At 38.6% G+C, this 20,693-nt stretch overlaps 1 protein-coding gene across 1 annotated transcript; it reads right to left on the bottom strand.

Moving 5' to 3' along the window:
- Window positions 1-5,574: 5,574 nt before the first annotated feature.
- LOC131165944 (ethylene-responsive transcription factor ABI4) lies at window positions 5,575-6,621 on the bottom strand. Its single transcript, XM_058124123.1, has one exon. It carries the CDS (start codon window positions 6,619-6,621, stop codon window positions 5,731-5,733), a length of 891 nt encoding a protein of 296 aa, XP_057980106.1. The 3' UTR covers window positions 5,575-5,730.
- Between the last annotated feature and the right edge of the window lie 14,072 nt (window positions 6,622-20,693).

The raw sequence follows: 20,693 nt of genomic DNA, 5'->3' as shown, positions 1-20,693 counted from the left end.
AATCTTCAACATCCCCCCTTAAACTTGACTCTCCTAATTTTGTCATTTCGAGCATTGTCTTCAGTCTTGCAAAAATATCATGCCTGAGTGGCTTTGTGAAAATGTCAGCAATCTGATCATACGTTTTGCAAGATATCAATTCCACTTCTTTTTCCTGTAACCCTTGACGACATGTTTTGCTTTGTATCTCTGGACTTCTCTTTGAGTGTTCTTCTTGGTCTTGTAGACCCATTTTACACCAATAGTTTCGTGGCTCTTCGGAAGATTTGTCAACTCCCAAGTCTTGTTCTTCTTGATGGATTGAATCTTCTTATCCATCATTTTTCTCCATTTGTTTTCTTCGTTAGCTTTCTCAAAGCTATTTGGGTCACTAGTTAGCAACAGGCAGTTTAGAGCAATATATTCTTCCATTGGTTCTGTATTTTCATACAGATCGGCTAGATTTCGAGCTCCTCTAGGTCTCATGTCTGAGATTTCACGCTCAATTGGTGATGGAGCTTCATTCCTCTGTGGTGAACCATGTGGAGGTGTCTGCAGCTCAGGAATTTGTGGCTCGATAGCCACTTCTCTTGTCTGTGTAGGTTCTTCTACTTCAAGTGTCAATTCCGCATCTTTGGAACATTCAACCTGGTCCCATTTCCAGGATTCATTTTCTTCAAAGATGACATCCCGGCTATGAAAGACTTTCTTGTTGATGGGATTGTAGAGTCGATATCCCATGGTGCTATCGCCGTATCCTACAAGGATACACTTCTCTCCTTTATCATCCAGCTTTGTCCTTCTTGCTTCTGGGATCTTGGCGTAGGCTATGGAGCCAAACACCCTCAGATGACTCACACTGGGCTTGTGAGTACTCCAGGCTTCATATGGTGTCTTTGTATCAAAACTCTTCGTCGGACACCTATTGAGCAGATAGACTGCACATAACACTGCTTCTGCCCAAAAACTCTTGGGCACATTTTTATCCTTTAACATGCTTCTAGCCATGTTAAGAATTGTGCGGTTCTTCCTTTCAGCTACACCATTCAACTGGGGAGTGTATGATGGTGTGAACTGTTTCTGAATTCCTTGTTGTCTAAGGAATTCCAGGAAAGCTTCGTCTTTGTACTCTCCTCCTTGATCTGACCGGAGTGACTTGATGCGGAAGCCACTCTGTTTCTCCACAAGAGTTTTGAACTCTTTGAACTTATCGAATACCTCTGACTTCCTTTTCAAGAAGTAGACCCAGGTCTTCCTACTGTAGTCGTCGATGAAGGTGAGGAAGTATCGATTCTGTCCATTCGAAAATGGTCTTAATGGACCACACACATCTGTGTGTATTAGCTGGAGCGGCATAGTTGATCTCCAGTCGGTTTGCTTTCCAAAGCTGTTTCTATGTTGCTTGCTCAAAATACAGCTTTCACATATCACATTTGGATGATGGATATTTGGTAAGCCTTTCACCATCTTCTTGCTTCCCAATTGTTTCAAACTTTCAAAGTTTAGATGCCCATACCTTAGATGCCATAGCCAGTCTTTGTCTTTGATGATAGCGCTCAAACACCTTGGCGTATCATGTTGGATGGCGAGCGGAAACATTCGATTCTTTGCCATTTGAACTCGAGTAACAAGCTTTCCTCGAGCATCTATTATTACCATCTGCTTATCACTAAGGCTAATTCGATAGCCTCTCTCCACGAGCTGTCCGAGACTAAGTATATTAGTCTTCATGGCTGGCACATAGTAGACGTTGGAGATGTAAGCATGATCTCCAGACTTCTGTTTGATCAAAACATCTCCTCTCCCTTGGACTGCAATTTTAGAATTATCTCCGAAAGATATCTCCCCCTGAACTTTCTCATCAAGTTCAAAGAATAGGTTCTTTCTGCCAGTCATATGGTTGCTGGCTCCAGAATCAAGGTACCAAACGCTTTGGTCCTGAGGAGTTGCATTGTGTGCCATCAGCATCAACGACTCTCCATTTGCATGATCTGTTTCGGCAAGGTTGGCCTCCTCGCTAACCTTTTCTTGTTGTCGTCCCCAACACTCATTACTATAGTGCCCATACTTATGACAATTATAGCATTGAATGTTTCTTTTGTCTACATTTGAGCGATTATTATATCCTCCTCTTCTTCCTTGTCCTCTGCCTTGTGGGACATAGCTCTGTTGATTTCGTCCTCCTCTAGTGGGACCTCTTCTGCCTCTGCCACCTTCTCTGGAGTTAAAATTTCCAGAATTTCTTCCACGAGATCCTCGGTCTCGTCCTCTTCCTTGTTGTGACGTCCCCCCTTTGTCGTATTTATCTGTAGTGAGGGACAACTTCGTTTGGAGAGCTTGCTCCAGTGCTTTATCATCACTTCTTCTATTGACTTTTTGCTCATGGGCTTGGAGTGAGCCCACAAGTTCTTCTACAGACATTGTTTCCAAGTCTTTTGTTTCTTCCAGGGTCACAGCTATATAATCATATTTTGGATCTAAAGATCGCAAAATTTTTTCACAAATTCTCTCGTCATTGAGAATTTCTCCATTTCTTCTTAATTGATTTGATACTACCATTACTCGTGTATAGTAGTCTGAAATGGATTCAGTAGACTTCATTTTGAGAGATTCGAACTCACCTCGCAATGTCTGAAGACGAATCTTTTTTACTTTATCTGCACCTTTGTGTGTTCGATGGAGAGAGTCCCAGACTTCTTTAGATGTCTTCGCGGAGGCAATGATTTCGAACGTGGCCTCATCAAGGCCTTGGTAGATTATGGATTTTGCCTTGCAATCTTTCTTTCGATCGACTCGCAAGGTCGTTCTTTGAGCTTCGGGCATAGCTGCTTCGGCTTCTTTTGATGGGCTTTCTCTGTACCCATCTTCAACGATATCCATGACATCCTGAGAACCTAGAAGGGCTCTCATTTGAATCGACCAGTTGTCATAATTCTCTCGGGTCAATTTTGGAATGACCGATTGGATAGTACCGTTAGCCATCGAATTTAATATATAAAAAACAGAGAAATGGGGGCTGATTTTGGTAAATCTAATGCCACCAATAAATTCAGAAGATTGAAAAACCTTAGGAACCGGTTTTGGTTTGCAAAGAACCGGTCTAAAAATCACTGAACCGGCTATAGGAAAATCCTGGGGAATTTTAAACTAACCGGTTTAATTTAACGGCCTTTAAACGGCGTTAACCCTTCCGTTAGGCCACGTGGCGCTTTCTGGACGCGCCGCGTGTCGGCGCTTGGGAGCGGGTCGGATCTCGTTCACGGATCAGGGTTGCGGGTTTGGCACGCGGGTCGCTGACCGGGTCGCGGGTCGTAGATCCGGGTCGCGGGTCGCTTTGCGGGTAGGATCTCGCCAATCGGGCGAGGAAGACGCGTGCAGGCGCGTGTCGCGGTCGCCGGAGTCCTGCCGGCGCGTGGGAAGAACGGTGCTTACGTGGGAGGCTCGTGGGGGCGCGTGGGGGCTCTCCCGGTGTCCGTTTGAGACGTGGTTTTCACCGTTGGAATCGTCTCGAGCTGAATTGCACAATGGTAGGCTCAATTTGATATTTGGAGCAACTTCAAAACTGAGAAGAAACTTGAATTTCTTCTTGTTTACCTCTGTTTGGTGAATTCCGGCGTACCTGGACGCTCTGATACCACTGATGGGTGGAGAGGAGCACTCAGTCACTGGCTGTGACTGAAACTCAGTGAGGATAAATACCAAACAAGTATATTTCAATCTGAAAATAATACAGAGGAATTAAAATCTCTCTCACGGCTCACTGGCTAATCTCTCTCACACACCACATTTTGCTCACATTTACTCACACACAACTCAGCTATTTATAGTAATTATAGAAATCAAATAATCAACAATGGTGGGTGCAAATCTTCAATAGAGGTGGGCTGGTAGGTGGAGTAGGTTGCCTGCAAATCTCCAATGTCCACAACGGTGGGCTGCCGGTCTTCAATGGAGGTGGGCTGCCGGTCTTCAAGTTTAATCTTCAACACAAAATCAACCTCTATAATTGCTCTTACCTAGAGTTCTTCATTAAATCCAAATGGGGTCTATTCTTCCACATCATCTATGCACTCAAATTAACTAAGAAGCAAATAGTGTAAGAATGAAATACACAAACTTTTTGAACTCCACCCAACTCCTGGTTCCTTCTCACTCTAAATTCACCACTGCCTAATCTGAATACTGCCCATAAAGACTCCTGGGGAGAAAAGAATTGTTTATATATATTGGGCAATGGGCAATATTCCAACCTTGACCCTTCACAAATTAAGAAGACCCCAAGCTCTCAACTTTCCCCATTTCTAAGTATTGGTAATCAAACAATTGAACTATAATTTGACCCTAAAGAAAGATGCATGCATGCATTCATATACAGTTAGTCAAAAGAGAAAGACTAGCCAAAGGCACCATTCCATTTCACTTAACTGCGTAGAAAATCTTAAATGGCACAAGAAAAATTTCATACTTATCATTAATTCATGCATGGTATATGCACATAGGCAGACTTCTTGTACATTCCCAATCAAAAAGAGAACATATATACATCAGAGAACCAATTAATTAAGCTATAGTTAATATCTTCAAACTACGGTACCTTTTGAACAGTATGTATTTAAAGTTTAAACTACTAATAGTACAGCAGGAAATATTCCTAGAATGATAAAGAAGCACAAAGTAAGCTAATTCTGAAATCAATTCTATTCTAGTAAGCAGTATATATACATGAAGGAGTTTTTTTTTTTTTTTTTTTACTAGTAATATTGTATTCGAATGAAATTGATTGATCTACTTCTAAAAATTCCTCATACAATTTGTTATTCTATTTAGCTAGCCATTCATTCCAGTGTATAGCATAATAGTCTATGATTACTACTTGAGTGAATGAATTAAGCAAAGTAATCAAAACTCACTCAATCACTGGTTGTGATTGAACTGCGGAACTGCACACATAACTTTTTAATTTCAATAATTGCCTGAAAATTACAGATGACTCTCAATATACAGAATTTCTTCTCTCACTGATTACACTCCCTTTTCTACACCATATCTTTGACACACACATACATCTATATATATATAACAATGAATGTGATGATAGGTGAAGATTAATTCAAAGTACGCTGGGTTTGGTGGGGTGGCTGCCGACTGCAGCTCAAAAAATTCAATAGTGGAGGTAGCTGACTTGGTGGAAATGACTGCTACCGTCTATTCCTAGCTAGCAATGAACACAAAAATTACATTAATAAGGGTGTGTTTAAAACAATGGATTTCGGGTTTTGCATTTGAACTTGTGTGAATTTGGACGTCTAAATTTACACAACAACTACATATATAAAACCCTAAATTAACTATAAATTAGTCCCAAGTAATTAATCTCAACCAAACTCGCAAAACTACAAATTCATGCCGAACAAACACAGTGAAGAATATGAGATGGAGGAAAATGGAATATTCATTTTTGTTTCCTCCATTCACATTCGGGTAATTGCATGAAGTATAAAAATGCTAAGAACTTAAAAAAAAAAATAATGATAATTACCTGACGATGGAGTTTGAGATTAAATGCTTTAAGCATGCAGGATCGAAGACTAAACATGGCCCAGAGTTATATCAATCTCTTCAAACAGATGATCGAATTTGTGCAATACAACACATGCAACCATCTAATTAACTACACGCCTAAGATCGATCATTAATTGCTAACCTCAACCGCATGCATTTACATATGCACCGGTGCCCCTTCAAAATCCCTCAAAAATCAAACAAGAAATTAGGATCCCCGTAATCCCACAGAAAAGCCGCCGGCGGGTACTCGTCGTCGTTCGTCACCGCCCAGAGTGGCAGCGGAGACTCCGGCCAACTTCCCACCCCCGCTTCAGTCCCCGGAAGTTCAACCGCCGGCTCAGACGACAGAGACAAGCTGGCGTCCACCGACCCTACGAGACAACTGATTTCGTCGTAGAGACTTCCCATATGGAGATGATGGTGGCTAGGGTTCTGAATGGTTATGATGGGGTCAGCAGCCCCACCACCGACACTGGTTTTCACATCGGACGGTGGGGGTTGATTCTGATGAGATTCGTGTCCTTGCTGTTGCACCACTTGCTGATGCGGGTGCGGATTCTGTACCGCGCTGGGACACAGTACGGACGACGGGGATCCCACGAGGGGATAAAGCCCGTACGGCAGGTATGACATGGGGCCGAGGGCGGGGCGGGGGAGCAAGGGGCGGAGGGACTGGGCGGAGGAGGAGGATGAGGAGGCGCCGCGGGAGGAGATGAGGGGGACGGAGGGAGAGGGTTGGAGGTTGAGCTGGGCCTTGGAGCCGTAGAGGACAATGGCGGCGCGGTCGTAGGCGCGGGCGGCGTCCTCGGCAGTGGCGAAGGTGCCGAGCCACTTGCGGGTCCTCTTGCGGGGCTCTCGGATCTCGGCGACCCACTTCCCCCAGCTCCGCTGCCTCACGCCTCTGTACCTGAACTTGCCGTTTTCAGGTCCTCCTCTGCCTTTGCTCCTCTTGGCGGGGGAGGGGGCGACGGCGGTGTTAGAGGCGGCTACGGGGGTGGGGGAAAGGGGAGAAAGAGGGGGTTGTTGGTCAGGGGGATTAATATTTTTGGTATGGGCGGTGGTGCCACCGTCGACCATGGTGGAGCTTTAAAGGTGAATTGTGGGTGGGGAAGGGGGAAGGCGGAGAGTGGGCGAGGAGGGAGGCAGAGGCAGAAACAGCTACCTCGTGGTGTGTTATGGATCAGAGTGGGAATAGGTAAAAAGTCTGAGAGGGCTTTGAGTTTGGGTTTTGGGTGGTGGATGAGGGCGGTGCTCTGTTGAAGAGAGAGAGAGAGAGAGAGAGAGAGAGAGAGAGAGAGAGAGAGAGAGAGGCTGGGAAGGAAGCAGACCTAGCTCGTGCACATTGAAGTGGGAATTCGAGATTAATGGATATTTCCACTTTCTAGTTTCTAGTTCAGAATTTTCTAATATTTTTGCAGACAAGTTTTACAAAAAAAAAATTATGAAAGAAAAAATATTCCATAACACAAGAGTTGAAAGGTAGAAAATCGTGATTCTAAATTTATACTTCTACAGATTGAATGAGGCTATGGCTAAACTCAAATCATTCCAGGATTTGGCATTCATCAGCAGCCAAATCGTGCCAATGGACCAGGAGATCAAATTCGTGAGCACTCAATAATTAAATAAAATTTTTCTTTCTCTGCAAATTAATCTGCATGAATTTATTTATTGCTTTCTTCCCCCAGCATTGGAAATAAGCGTTCCTCGATTAATTAATTAATATTTCTTTTAATTTGACATTTCCCATGAAGTTTAAATTCCCCTCGCTCATGCGTCCATATTTACTTAATAAAAATATATTCATATTTTAAAAAATTTATTTAGAAGGGGCGTGTTCGAATCATGTCGATACACTTGAACTTAGCTCAATTAAAAAATATTAAGTTCGAAACTCAACTAAAACTCGACTGATTTTATAATTGTTAAACTTGATTTCGGCTCGGTTTCAAGTTTATAAAACTCGAACTTAACTCGATTAAACTCAACTCGTTTATAAATTAATATTATATATATATATAATGTATATATAATATTAAATGTATTTAGAAAATATATATTATATGATATATATATATAATATAAAAATAATAATAAAATTTAAAAAGTTTGATTAGGCTCAAAACTCGACTCGAATACTATTATTGAACTCAAATTCGACTCGTTTAAATACTCAAATAGCTCGAACTTAACTCAAGCTTGAACAAAGTTGAGTTGAGTCGAGTCAAGTTGTAACGACCTGCTTAATTAACATGATTTTTTTTTCCCACTGTAATAATTATCATACTCTAATACCATAATATTATCCTAAGCAGCGAGAAGCATAATACAATTAAACATTTCCATACATAATGATATACCATACTGTACAATATCAGAGTGCTATCATGTTTCCCAAAAGAATATATACATGTGATACTAAATCCCCAAAATTGCCCTCAGTTAGTTAGGGCAAATACAAAAACCCTCCACTGTACTCACTTTGCTGTCAGGGCACCACAGATGCCCCTCTACCTGCGAGCTTGATCTACTCGCCTACCTGGATTACCTAAAAAAGGTTTCAACACTGGGATGAGCCAACGCTCAGTAAGACGATATATGCTATTAATAGTGTATGGCAAATGAGTCATCATATCATAAAAATTCGTTTCCATATAATCATGTATATCTGGATCTATAAATACAGTACAAATCATAATATTCATTACCATTTTCATGTCATTTAACACATCCGCATTTAAGTTACTATTCAAAATACTTCTAACATACATAAGTACCTCCCTGGTCTCTGTAAATCATAATATACGTAATAATAACTGTAAAATTTCCCATGTGGATATCTGTATGTCATGATTTAACCCCTCATGACAAGGTTGTGCGGCCCGTAGGCGGGATCTACACTGGTTGGCCGACCAGCTTAATCACTATACTCCCTCGATCGATCTGCCCACCTCTACCCATATCTGATAGGGAGCCTGTCCACGTCAAGGGCACTATACGATCGACCTACAGCCTATTATCTGAATAGGCGGTTGTACTCTATAAACTGTATACTGCATGTAGCTACGGTACCGTGGTCTATAAACTGTATGGTTCAACAGGGTCTGATACTATATACATATTCATATATATACTCTTTCGCTGTTTTCATCATGTTTTCAAAATTACCATAACGCTATCTTTTTGTTCTGTACATACTATAACTGTAGCATCTCGATGCTATCTCTGTATAACTTTCTATATATTCTGTAAATATTCTGTCTGTGTACTTTGAATGTTATGGTAATAGAAATCATGACATGCTTTAAACTCTGTAAATCATAATACTGGAACTACGTAATCATAATACTGTATCCGTAATTCGTATAATCATGGTGTTAAAATCCGTAAAATCATGGTACTGTAATTCACATAATCATAGCACTAAAATACATAAAATCATGAAACTACAATTCATAAAACATACTCCCATACTACATACATAATTCTCAAGTCACACCATACTTGAGTACATAATTTTCATAAATATATACACTACATAATACTTAGAAATTTCCTAACATAGCATATATCCCTTACCTCAACTCTGAAAAACCCCTACTGTACTCTAACTCGATACCCGCAAGGTCTCCTACAAAACACCTTGAAACCAATATTTGTCAGAACTAAACATCAGTATTTTTCTGCTTGTATCATTTCCTACAACTACCATAAGGCCAAAAGGAGACTAAAATATCTTACCCTGAATTTGGGATGATTTTCAACTCCGATTCCCCGACAATCCGCTTCAGTAGATGCGTAGAGAACTCCGCCAGGAGCGTTGTGGTAGCTTCGGATCGTCGATCCGGCGACTGGTGGGGCCAAAAATGAAGAGAGAAGGGAGAGAGAGTCGTAGGAGAGAGAGAAAGGAGAGAGAGAGCGGTGAGAGAACTAATAAAAATCTCGATTTTCCTCCTTTTATAGGGCCAGGTTCATTGATGAGACACGTCATCTCGTCTACGAGCCCTTCACAAATTTCGTCGACGAGGTCCTGTGTTCGTTAATGAAATTCAGAGCAGCCCGAACCGTCTCTCGGTATTTTCTCGTTTACGAAGCCCTGTGTTCGTCGACGAAATTCTGAAGACCTTCATCGACGTGACCCTGTGTTCGTCAACGAAGCTGGACAATTTCCTGAATTTATGATTATTTAATATTATCTCCAAAGTCTATAGCCTCCTTCTGTTTCTGGTTCTATTCTCTCCCTCTTATTATTACTAACATGCTATTATTCTTCGGGTCACTACACAAGTTCCGTACAAATAGCTCGCAAGTAAACTTAACCTGCTTACACCCTAGTCATGAGTATGGAAGCTAACAATCTAATTTTGAAATATCCAATACTCCGTTGAGCATATAGAGTGTTTTAATAGTATTTCAATATACCTAATATACATGTTAGGAGTGGTTGATTTCTTTTTCTTTTTCTTTTTTGAAAATTTGAATTGAATCAAAATGGATCAAATTTTGTTCAAATTTTCTACTCATAAAACAAATCAATCTGTTTTAATTTTTTTGTTTATTGATTGTTGGGTTTGATTTCTATGTGTTTGAATTCATTTGGATAGCATTAAAGGATTTGACAAATGTATAACTACATATCCATTAGTTAGTCACACTTCATATAATAAAAAAATGTAACATATTGTTCATGTGTTAATGGTTTGATGTTGGAAATATGAGCAAAGCCAAGATTCTCAATTACTTAGACAAAATAATATGAAGTCCGCTACAAAAGAATTAAATATCTCAAATGATGAACATTTATAATATCTTGACAATCTTAATGATAATATTTTTTTATTAATTAAATTTTATCATTTTTTTCAATTTTGAGTTCGATCTTTTTACTACAAGAGAATTTTTTATCTTTCATTTAATCAATTTGTTAGCTTTGGTGTATTTCCAAGAGGGGGTGAATTAGGTATTTAAAATTTTCTAAGTTGATTTCAATTCCACAAGCAGTAATACTCAACTAGGGTCTATCTATAAACACATAAACCCAAATGCACAGATAAATGATATGCGGAAATTGAATCATGCGCAACATTCACACTATAACATACACGTGCAAGAATATAAATTGTGGAAATATAAACAGTGCACACACGATATGTTATCGGAGTTTGACTAATATTGCCTACATCCCCACCTCTAACTCGCAAGCCCGAGAATTCCACTAATACTCACTTAACGGGTGGAGCAACACCGGTTACAATCAAGTCAATTAATGGTGCTAACCTCAACCAATACACACCTTACTAGGATGATGTGCCTAGCTTTCCTAACCGGACCTAAGCCAATCCAGGACTATTCAATAGGGCTAGTCTCCCTCTTCAGGTCCACACCTGGAATACAATAGATATAAAAATTTTCGTACAAATAAATGCTTCTTACATAAGAAGATATGTACCACTATGCATAAGCACTAATCAATTCACATCAATAATATAGGAACTATAAGTTCGGTGCTCTGTGTGTGCAAACAATACTTAGAATAATGATTTTATCTAATCAAGCACAAGAGTGTATTCTACAACTATATTTGTGTATCAATATATCTCAATCACAAGCATAGAGTTTCAAAGATTTTTACAAAAAGTATTTTAAATATCTCTAAACAATATTTTCTAAATAATCAAGCATAAGGAGATATTTAAAAATAAACTTGTAAAAAGATTTTTGCATACACAAAAATACAAGCTCAATGAGTCTTGCAACAGACAATGCAAAGACTCACTTAGCTATAATATTTTTCCCAACCATAGATTTATCGATTAAAATCGAGGGGAAAATCTAGCCCAACCCTCAATATGAAAAATCAAATGTGCAATAAACAAGTGAAGGTTTCTAGCACAATATAACAAACAGGAAACACTCACAAGGCTTTGATTTCTCAAAAGAATGGAAGTATATGAGTGTATAGGATTTGAATGAACAAATAGGGTTTAGGAAATTTAAGAGGATTTGTAGTTAATCCTATTTGCTAATCACCACTAATCCAAGCAAATGAGCAAGTATATATAGGCAAGGACAGATTTATAACCGTTGGGGACCTAATGGAAATTTTTAGAAAAGTTTTAAACTTGTTTAAGGAAAATAACCCCATTTAACCATTTTAACCTCGGTAAAAATTAATTCAACCCGAGAGCTTTCGAGTGCCCAATTCAAGGTTCAGGTGCCCGAACAAACTCAATGCTAAACAGGTGTTTTTGAGGTTCGGTCGCCTGAAAGATACTTCGATTAGCCGAACAAATGCGCTTGCTCAAACAAACTGCAGTTCGGGTGGCCCGTCTATAATTCGATTAACCGAACTCACAAGTTCGGTCGCCCGAGGCCATTTTGAACGCAAAGGTTTGGGCTCCCGAGCTGGTGAAAAGTACCCTGACACATGTTCGGTCAACAAGGAAGATGTGTTCAAAATGGTTCGGTCTACTGAACATAAGTCAACATGTTGACTTGTCCAGGGTTCGGTCGCTCGACCTCTCACAATGTTTGCCTATTTAAGTCCAATTTTTGCTTCAATTAACTCCCCTAATATATTAAGTGATGTGGGGACTTTCTTATGTAATTGTACGAGGACCTAGGGTCTTTCTAAGGTCATTTTTCTTGCCGAAAAAATCTAGCGTTGATTGACCGATACCTAAGGTCTTTCAACTATGGTATTGAGCTTATAAGTTCATACATGTATGATGCACATTAATCATTACAGATCATTTTTAAAATGAAATTATTACAGACCCAAAATATAAAAATACGACAAGTAAATATGTCGAGGTCTTTAGTCTTCAAGTTGACACGTGCCATCAAAAGATCTTTGCTAATATGAACCTATACACAAACTTGACAAACATTAAATACCTAAATATTTATCATAATCAAAACAGCGTATGACCCATTGGGTCAACACAATTATTGGTTTTGATTTTTGTATGTTTGAAATTATTTGATTACTTGCAGATGATTGCACATATTTTTTTCTAACTTCTTTGAGTTAGGAATAAAAATTCAATAGAAACTTCTAGGATATAGAAGGTTTTTGGACATCTCAAATCAAATGAACATAAGATGCAAAAATGAGCCCATGAAATGATTGCTCGAGCAAAAATAGCACGTGCTTCTGTCAATTAGTCACAACTAATAAAAAGAAAAATATGGAACCTTCCTTATAGGTTAACCATGTTCTCCAAGAGACAAGTAAGATACAAAGACAATAATCCTACCAAGACATGCTCAATGCTCTTTACTATGTAAACTATTGTTGTTTTTAGTTTTTATACGTTAAAAATCATTTGATGCTTTGAATGATTACTGATTTTCCAATCCTGTCAAACTGCATTTACATGTCTTTAATATTAACTTAAGTTGGATTGTCTTTTTATAATTTTATATAAATCAAAGAAACTTCTTGTTGGGGTTATCCCATATCGATTGTACGTGGAAGGGGCTTGGTGGTTAGTTATTTAATGTGAGGGAAAACTTCACCCCATGAGCTAGCATTTGGGGTTGAGAAGGCTCAAGACCACCCAACACTGGCATTAGAGCCCATGATTTCTCCCCAAGGTGCCGGGCATGTGGTGCTACCAATTTGGAACTCAATTCGTGAGGAGTTTGGAGTCCGATGTATAAGGGGGAGATTGTTGGGGTTATCTTACATCAGTTGCGGAAGGGACTTGGTGGTCAATTATTTAGTGTGAGGGAAAGCCTCACCCCATGAGCTAGCTTTTGGGGTTGAGAAGGCTCAAGACCACCCAACACTTCTTGGATGCAGAAGTCAAAATTATGATTGCGCTAATAAGGGTAAAAACCAAAAATATTTCCACCAACTAGTCACGTTTAATTAATGGCTAGTTTAGAAATTAAAAAAATATTAGGAAAAGGAAAATTATGAGGATTTTACTTCTTTTTTTTTTTTTTGTTATCAAGGAAAATGAGAAAGAAAATTAAAAATATACCAAATTAATGAACAAAAATTTAATTTTACTCGTGCTTAGCATTTGTTTTTTCTTTTTTTTTTTAAACTAAATTATAATTATTTTTAATTTTTAATGGTATTTGATATAGAGAGAAAATATAGTAGAGAACAAATTTCCTTCTTATTTTCCCTCTTTTTTTTTTTTTTTTTTTCCTTTTTTCAAGCAAAATCCATAATCCAAACTGGCTCTAAAAGAGAACATAATATCTTATTTGTAATTTAGTAAAATGTTGTCCGTAGGGAGCAAAGCTATAGGGTTCAGGGAAGAAGCAGACTATAATAAGTCTATAGTATGCAACCTTACCTTATATTTTTGTAAGAGGTCGTTTCTACACCTCAAACTCATAACCTTCAGGTCACATGGCGACAACTTTATCATTATAGGCTCCCCTTTGATCATATAAATATATAAAATATTTTTATGAGTATTTCAATGCATACATAAAACATAAAAGGGTGGTGTTGCAGCCAAAAATTGAACGACCTTCACGATCCCTGATCACGACCACCTAAAAAGAGATAAATAAGCAAGGCTTGGAGGACCTGGTGTAATGACCTCCTATTTAAATGGGGTTTTTTTTTTTTTTTTTAATACTATGATATTTAACATGCTCTGATACTAAATTGGATTGAACCCAATCATTAACCTAAGCAACAAGAAGCGGAAATCAAATAAACATATCCATATATAATTATATTTAATATAATACCAGAGTGCTAACATGTTTCCCAAAATATGCACATATCACTGTTTCCCAAATATCCTCAACCGGTGAGGGGTATATAAAAATATTCCCAAAATATACTCACTCTCTCTCTAACAGGACAGTATTGAAGCCCCTTTATCTGCGAGCCTGTCTGCTCGCCTACCTAGATCACCTGAAAAATGATTCAACACTAGGATGAGCCAATGCTCAGTAAGACGAAATATGCTATTACTAGTATGTGGCAATTGAGCTACAATACTGAGAAAATCTATTACTATATAGTTATGTATCACTGGATCTGTAAAACACAATACTAGAAATATAATTTTCATCTTTTACCTATTGCTTAACATTTCTGTACTTTAGGTTTCTATTCAAAATACTACTTATATATGTATATATTTTATGTTTCTGTAAGGCTATACAAACATAATAATAACTGTAAACTTCCCTGTGGATAACTGTGTGTCATGATTTAACCCCTCATGACAGGGTTGTGTGGCCCGTATGAGGGATTTACCCTGGCTGACCAAGCAGGAATAAATCACTATAGTCCATAGTCTGATCAGCCCTCCTCAACCCATATCTGATGGGGAGCCTGTCCACTTGTGGGCTCTATGCGATCGACCTTTATACCACGTATTATCTGAATAAGTGGTTGCACTCTATAAACTGTATGTAACTACGGTACCGTGCTCTGTAAACTATATGGTCCAATAGGGTCTAATACTATACAATACATCTCTATATACAACTATCTGTTTTACCATGATTCTGTAATAACTATATAAACCATGACGCTGTGGAAAACTGTATCTATATCAACGATGTTTCTGTAATAAATTGTAAAACTATATGTCATGGTACTGTAAACTGTATCTGTATCAACTGTATAATTATGGTATTTCCGTAATTGCTATAAAATACATTCACTGTCTATATATTATGTAAAACACATCTCTAAAAATACTGTAAAGCATGTTTCTGTACTATATCTATATTCTCAAGCCACATAGTACTTTTAAAACATATTAATTACATTTGATAAACTGTATAAATCTCTTCTGTAAATAATACTTTGGTGGAACATTTATAATTTCATACTGAAAACATATTCTTATAACCTAGTATAGCATATTTCCCTTACCAGTTTCCTACTAAAAATCCCCTATTATAACGAGTCCAACACCCGCAGGGTTCTCCACTCAACACCCTGAAAACCATAAATCCCAGAACAAAACATCAATATTTCTTGGCCTACATCATTTCTTACAACTGCTAGGAAGCCAAAAACTGAATAAAAGACCTTACCTTGGATTTGAAATGAATTCCAACTTCGTTTCACCAACGATCCGCTCCAGCAGACTTGTAGAGAACTTCGCCAAAAGCGTCGTGGTGGCTTCGGATCGTCGATCCGGCAACTGGCGGGGCCGAAATCGAAGAGAGAAGGGAGAGAGTCTGTAGGAGAGAGAGAGAAAGAGAGAGAGAGAAGCCAAAAATGTGATAAAAATTCGATTTTTCACTACTTATAGGGCCAGATTCTTCGACGAGACACGTTACCTCATCAACGAGTCCCTTAGTAAATTCGTCGACGAACCCTACCCTTCGTCGACAAAATTCTAAGTAAGCCAAATCTATCTCTCGGTATTTTCTCGTCGACGAAACGGGACCTCGTCGACGAGATCCTGAAGACATTCGTCGACGAATCCCTGTATTCGTCGATGAATCTTGGAAATTCTTGAAATGGTATTCTCCAAAATGCAATGTCGTCGATGAACGCCTACTGCCTCCTTCTGTTACTGATTCCACTTCTCTCTCTCTCTTCATTATTTAAATACCATTATTTTCCGAGTCGTTATACCTGGGGTGTACTCCGGTGAATCGCTCTGATGCCTAAGTCAGGGATTGGCTTGAGAGGTTTTTTATGCAACAGTAAAGTAGAGTTTAGAATGAGATACCTTAACCTCTTCTCTAAATAACCATTTTATAGTGATGGATTTTGATTCAAGGGTGATGTGCCATTTATTAGCGAATTATGGCACAAGTGTGAATCGCTCCGGTTGTTATAACGTTGGCATAGATTGCTCTAGTCATCATGGAGCTGACGTCAATTGCTCTGCCTGAGCAGTTGACTTAGGTGGTAATTGCCCTCATCAATATTGGGCTCTAGTCTCCTTTGAATTTATGGTAAGTGATATATTTGGGGTATATCAGTTGTCCCCCCTTCAGTTTCGAATTTTTGAAGCTGGCTTCCAAAGTTCGAAAGTTGTATTTTTTTTTTTTTTTTTGTCGAGCAGCTCTTCTTGATGCATTTTGGGCTGCTCGTGGCTTCATGAGTCATGCTCTTTTTCTTCTTTTTTTTTTTTCCGTTTCTAGCCTAATGAGCTGTGCTCATATTTTGGGCCGTTTCTGGGCCTCACGAGCATTACTCATCAGTTGGGCCGATTCTTCTTTGCCTAATGAGTTGTGCTCATTTTTTGGGTAATCATTTGGCCTCACGAGCGTTGCTCATCTGTTGGGCCGATTCTTCCTTGTATAATGAGTCGTGCTCATTTTTTGGGCAGTCTTCTAGCCTCGCGAGCATTACTCATCAGTTAGGCCGATTTTTCTTTACCTAATGAGCTGTGCTCATTTTTTGGGCAGTCTTCTAGCCTCACGAGTGTTGCTCGTCAGTTGGGCTAATTCTTCCTTACCTAATGAGTTGTTCATTTTTTGGACTATATCTTCAGTAACATTTTGATAATTTATGATGCCTGGATGGTTGTTCAATTTGACAGGTTCTTGCAGTTTTGATTTCATTGGGGTTAAAGATGTGAGTTCTAGTATTTTCAATATCAGTTAGGATTCTTAATCGGTTCGGGATGGATTTGTTTCAAAGGGTTTGGATGTGTATGCACTAAGTGTTCGATCATTTGTGGCAAAGGGAACTGCAAATAAGCGTGCAATGATATAGATTTCGCAAACTATTTTTGTGTTGTCTGTGTCATATGTGGGGTCTATAAACTCATATTATTCGATTGTATCCCAATTGATTCGTGAGTCCCATGTTGAATGGGGTTATGAATGCAGTGGCAGATTGAAGTTTAAGATTGAGATCTGCGAGATGTCTACCATTGACGACGGTGATTTTGTTACTGTTTGTTTTGATTATGGTGTGGATTATTCAGCTGATTGGGCTCTTGGTGCTTGACTAAGAAGCTCAGTTTTTCTATTTGGGGTTTTGCCAATTGCAGTTGGTACAATTATGCAATTTCAGTGTGCATTGCAATTTCAACTCAAATTTCCAATTGTAATTTCAAATTCACTGTTTAGAGCATTGTTCAGTGCACATAAATCTGCAAGAGTCATTATTGCTGACCCCGTGGTACATTCGGCTAACCCATTGGAATTTTAAAGTTTGGCTTTCTTTATTTGACTGGCAGTGTAGCTGTCATGACCTCACTATGCATTTAGTGCATAGGTCACTGTTCAATCAATTAAATATCTTGAACAGCCTATTAATTATTATTAGCCATTAAGGCGGAGCTCTTCAAGCGTTGAAATTGTGCCATCTATTTATTTCATTTTTTTTAGAATTATTATTGTATGACGAAGAAAAAATCATACCTTGAGAATAGGCACGTTGGCTACATAAATCTTGTGCATAGAAACATCAATTGTAGTCAGATTCGTATTAGATCCGGAATTTCCCAATATCGCAAGTTGGGTCCCAGTTATTCGTCCGTCAATTTTCTTACTTGGCTTCTTCAAAATGAGTAAAGCGCCAATGACAATATTTGCATACCGAAATCCTTCTTTTTTTACATAAACCAATTTGCAACTAATTGCTTTCTTATCCTTGGGCAGTTGGGCTAGCTCCCAAGTCTGATTCTGATGAAGAGACTGCATTTCTTCATCCATAGCTTTTTTCCACTTGTCTGATTCAAAGTTCCTCATTACTTCTTTGAAAGTGTAAGGAACATTATCATCCACAACTGGAAGTCCATAGGCCACCATATCAGTATACCGAGTAGGTTTTTAAATTTCTCGTCTTGGCCTCTCAGAAACAATTGATTCTTGTTGTTGTAAAGATTCTTGAATTGAAATCTCCTCTTCTTGTACACTATTCCCCGCCGTAACTGGAGAGTTACCTCGTGTAGTCTCATTTCTCACTGGGTTTCCAAAAATTATCTCAACCTCCACCTGTTGTTGAGTTCCACTGTTCTTTTCTTCAATCAGTGACTCCTTGCATATTGCTTTCTTCATCATCGCAAGTTCATCAAAAGTCACATCCCTACTTAAAATCACTTTTTTCGTCTCTAGACCCCAAAGACGGTATCCTTTGACACCTACACTTATCCTCAGGAATATTGTTTTTTTGACTCTTGGATCCAACTTAGATTCTTTAACATGATAATAAGTCATAGTACCAAATACATGTAAAGAATCATAATCACTAACAGGCTTTCCAGACCATACCTAATAGGGTGTTTTTCCCCTATTGCAGATGATGGTAGACAATTGATGAGATGACACGCATATCTAACAGCTTCAGCCCCAAACCTTTTGTCTAACCCAACATTAGACAACATACCTCGAACTTTCTCCAACAAAGTTTGATTCATGCGCTCTGCCTCCCCATTCTGCTGTGGTGTATCTCTAACTATGAAGTATCGAATAATACCTTCATCTTGACAAACCTTCATAAATGGGTCACTCTTGTATTCACCACCATTATCTGATCTGAACTATTTTATCTTTCTGCCAGTTTAAGTTTCAACTAATTTTTCCCACTTAAGTAAACTATCACACACTTCATTTTTATGCTTCATAGAATATACTCAAACTCTTCTAAAAAAATCATCAACAAAAGTGACAAAATATTGCATACCACCCAATGAAGCCATTTTTGTGGGCCCCCATACATCTGTATGGATGTAGTCTAAAATACCTTCAGTCTGGTGGATTGCAGTGCCGAATTTCACTCTAGTCTGTTTTCCTAGAATGCAATGCTCACAAAATTCAAGTTTGCACACCTTTGCACCTTTCAACAAACCTCGCTTAGCTAATTGTTGCAAAGATTTTTCTCCTACATGTGCCAATCGCATATGCCAAAATCTTGTTGTATTTGAACCTACATCTTTCTCAGAAATAACAGTTGTTGAGCCAATATGTCACGCCCCAAAGCCGAAGATGGGTCCCAGGTGTGAATATAGTAACCTAACCTATTTCTATATCAACTAAAACATACATGATACAACACTGAATGAGGGTCCGACCCCGTGGGGTACACGTACACCCTATATACATTCACATACATATCCATACTCATCAAATACGCAGCGAAAAATGTTCTTTCTATGCCTACATCAAACCATACCGGAGTTTATACATAACTGGAATATACGTTCCCAAAATACAAAACATACTCTGGGTGTCTACAAAACTCAACACTCATAATCCGATTACAAAAATCATACCTACACAGGTACTAAATGTAGCTAAACGACACCCCCGCTTTCAGACACTAGGATACTAGTTTCGGCTACCTGAAGTACCTAAAAAATATTTGTATATTTGGGGTGAGACACCTCTCAGTAAGGAAGAAAGCAGATTATATCAGTGTGTGGCATACGAGTTTTATTTTGGCGTAAAACATAACATAATACAATACAGTTCAATACAGTTCCAGTATTTTTCAAAAATTCGTTCCAGTACATACTATACCAAACATACGGTCAGTGTTGTCACACTTAAGCATCTGATACCCTACAATAACCTAAGCTTCACAGTGATATCACTGCTAGTATAGTGTAGCTCACACCCATCGGTGACCATACGGAACGAACAGGCGATATTTCACACCCTCAGATATAGAGCTGGACACTCTCGTCCACAGTAATTAGTTGAGACATGGCATCGGTGTACGGTAATTAGCTGCCCCTAGCTGATTCAACGTATGGTAATTAGCCGCCCCTAGCTGATTTACAAAACCTGAAACAATTTTGGAACTCATGTCCCTATACTCATCAGCGTATGCTAATTAGCCGCCCATAACTGTTTTTACAAAAATCTAGAACATTTTACATACAACGGTTCATTCCACACTTAGTTGTTATACAGAAAATCCTATCGTTTTTAGTTCAAGAATACAGTTTAATACAAATATGGGTACGGTCATCTCAATACTATAGTTTTAATACAACATACGGTTTCTCCAACAAAATAGAGATGATACCCGAAACCCCAAAATTTTCCTAAAAACTATAACCCGAAATTCCCACATTTTTACCCGATAGATTTCCAAATAAGTAATCAAAATATATATACAATCGTAAACTACAGGTTTATCGATATAAACAAAATCCCCTTACCTTTTCCCGAATACCAAAATACGAACTCTACGGCTCCAAAGCTATGAACTGAGACACCAAAACCTAAACATTCAAGAA

The sequence above is a fragment of the Malania oleifera genome, chromosome 10 (assembly GCF_029873635.1).
Source record: "Malania oleifera isolate guangnan ecotype guangnan chromosome 10, ASM2987363v1, whole genome shotgun sequence".
Classification (NCBI taxonomy): domain Eukaryota; kingdom Viridiplantae; phylum Streptophyta; class Magnoliopsida; order Santalales; family Ximeniaceae; genus Malania; species Malania oleifera.
The sequence above is the reverse complement of the archived record's forward strand: the minus strand, read 5'-3'. Positions and strand labels throughout refer to the sequence as shown.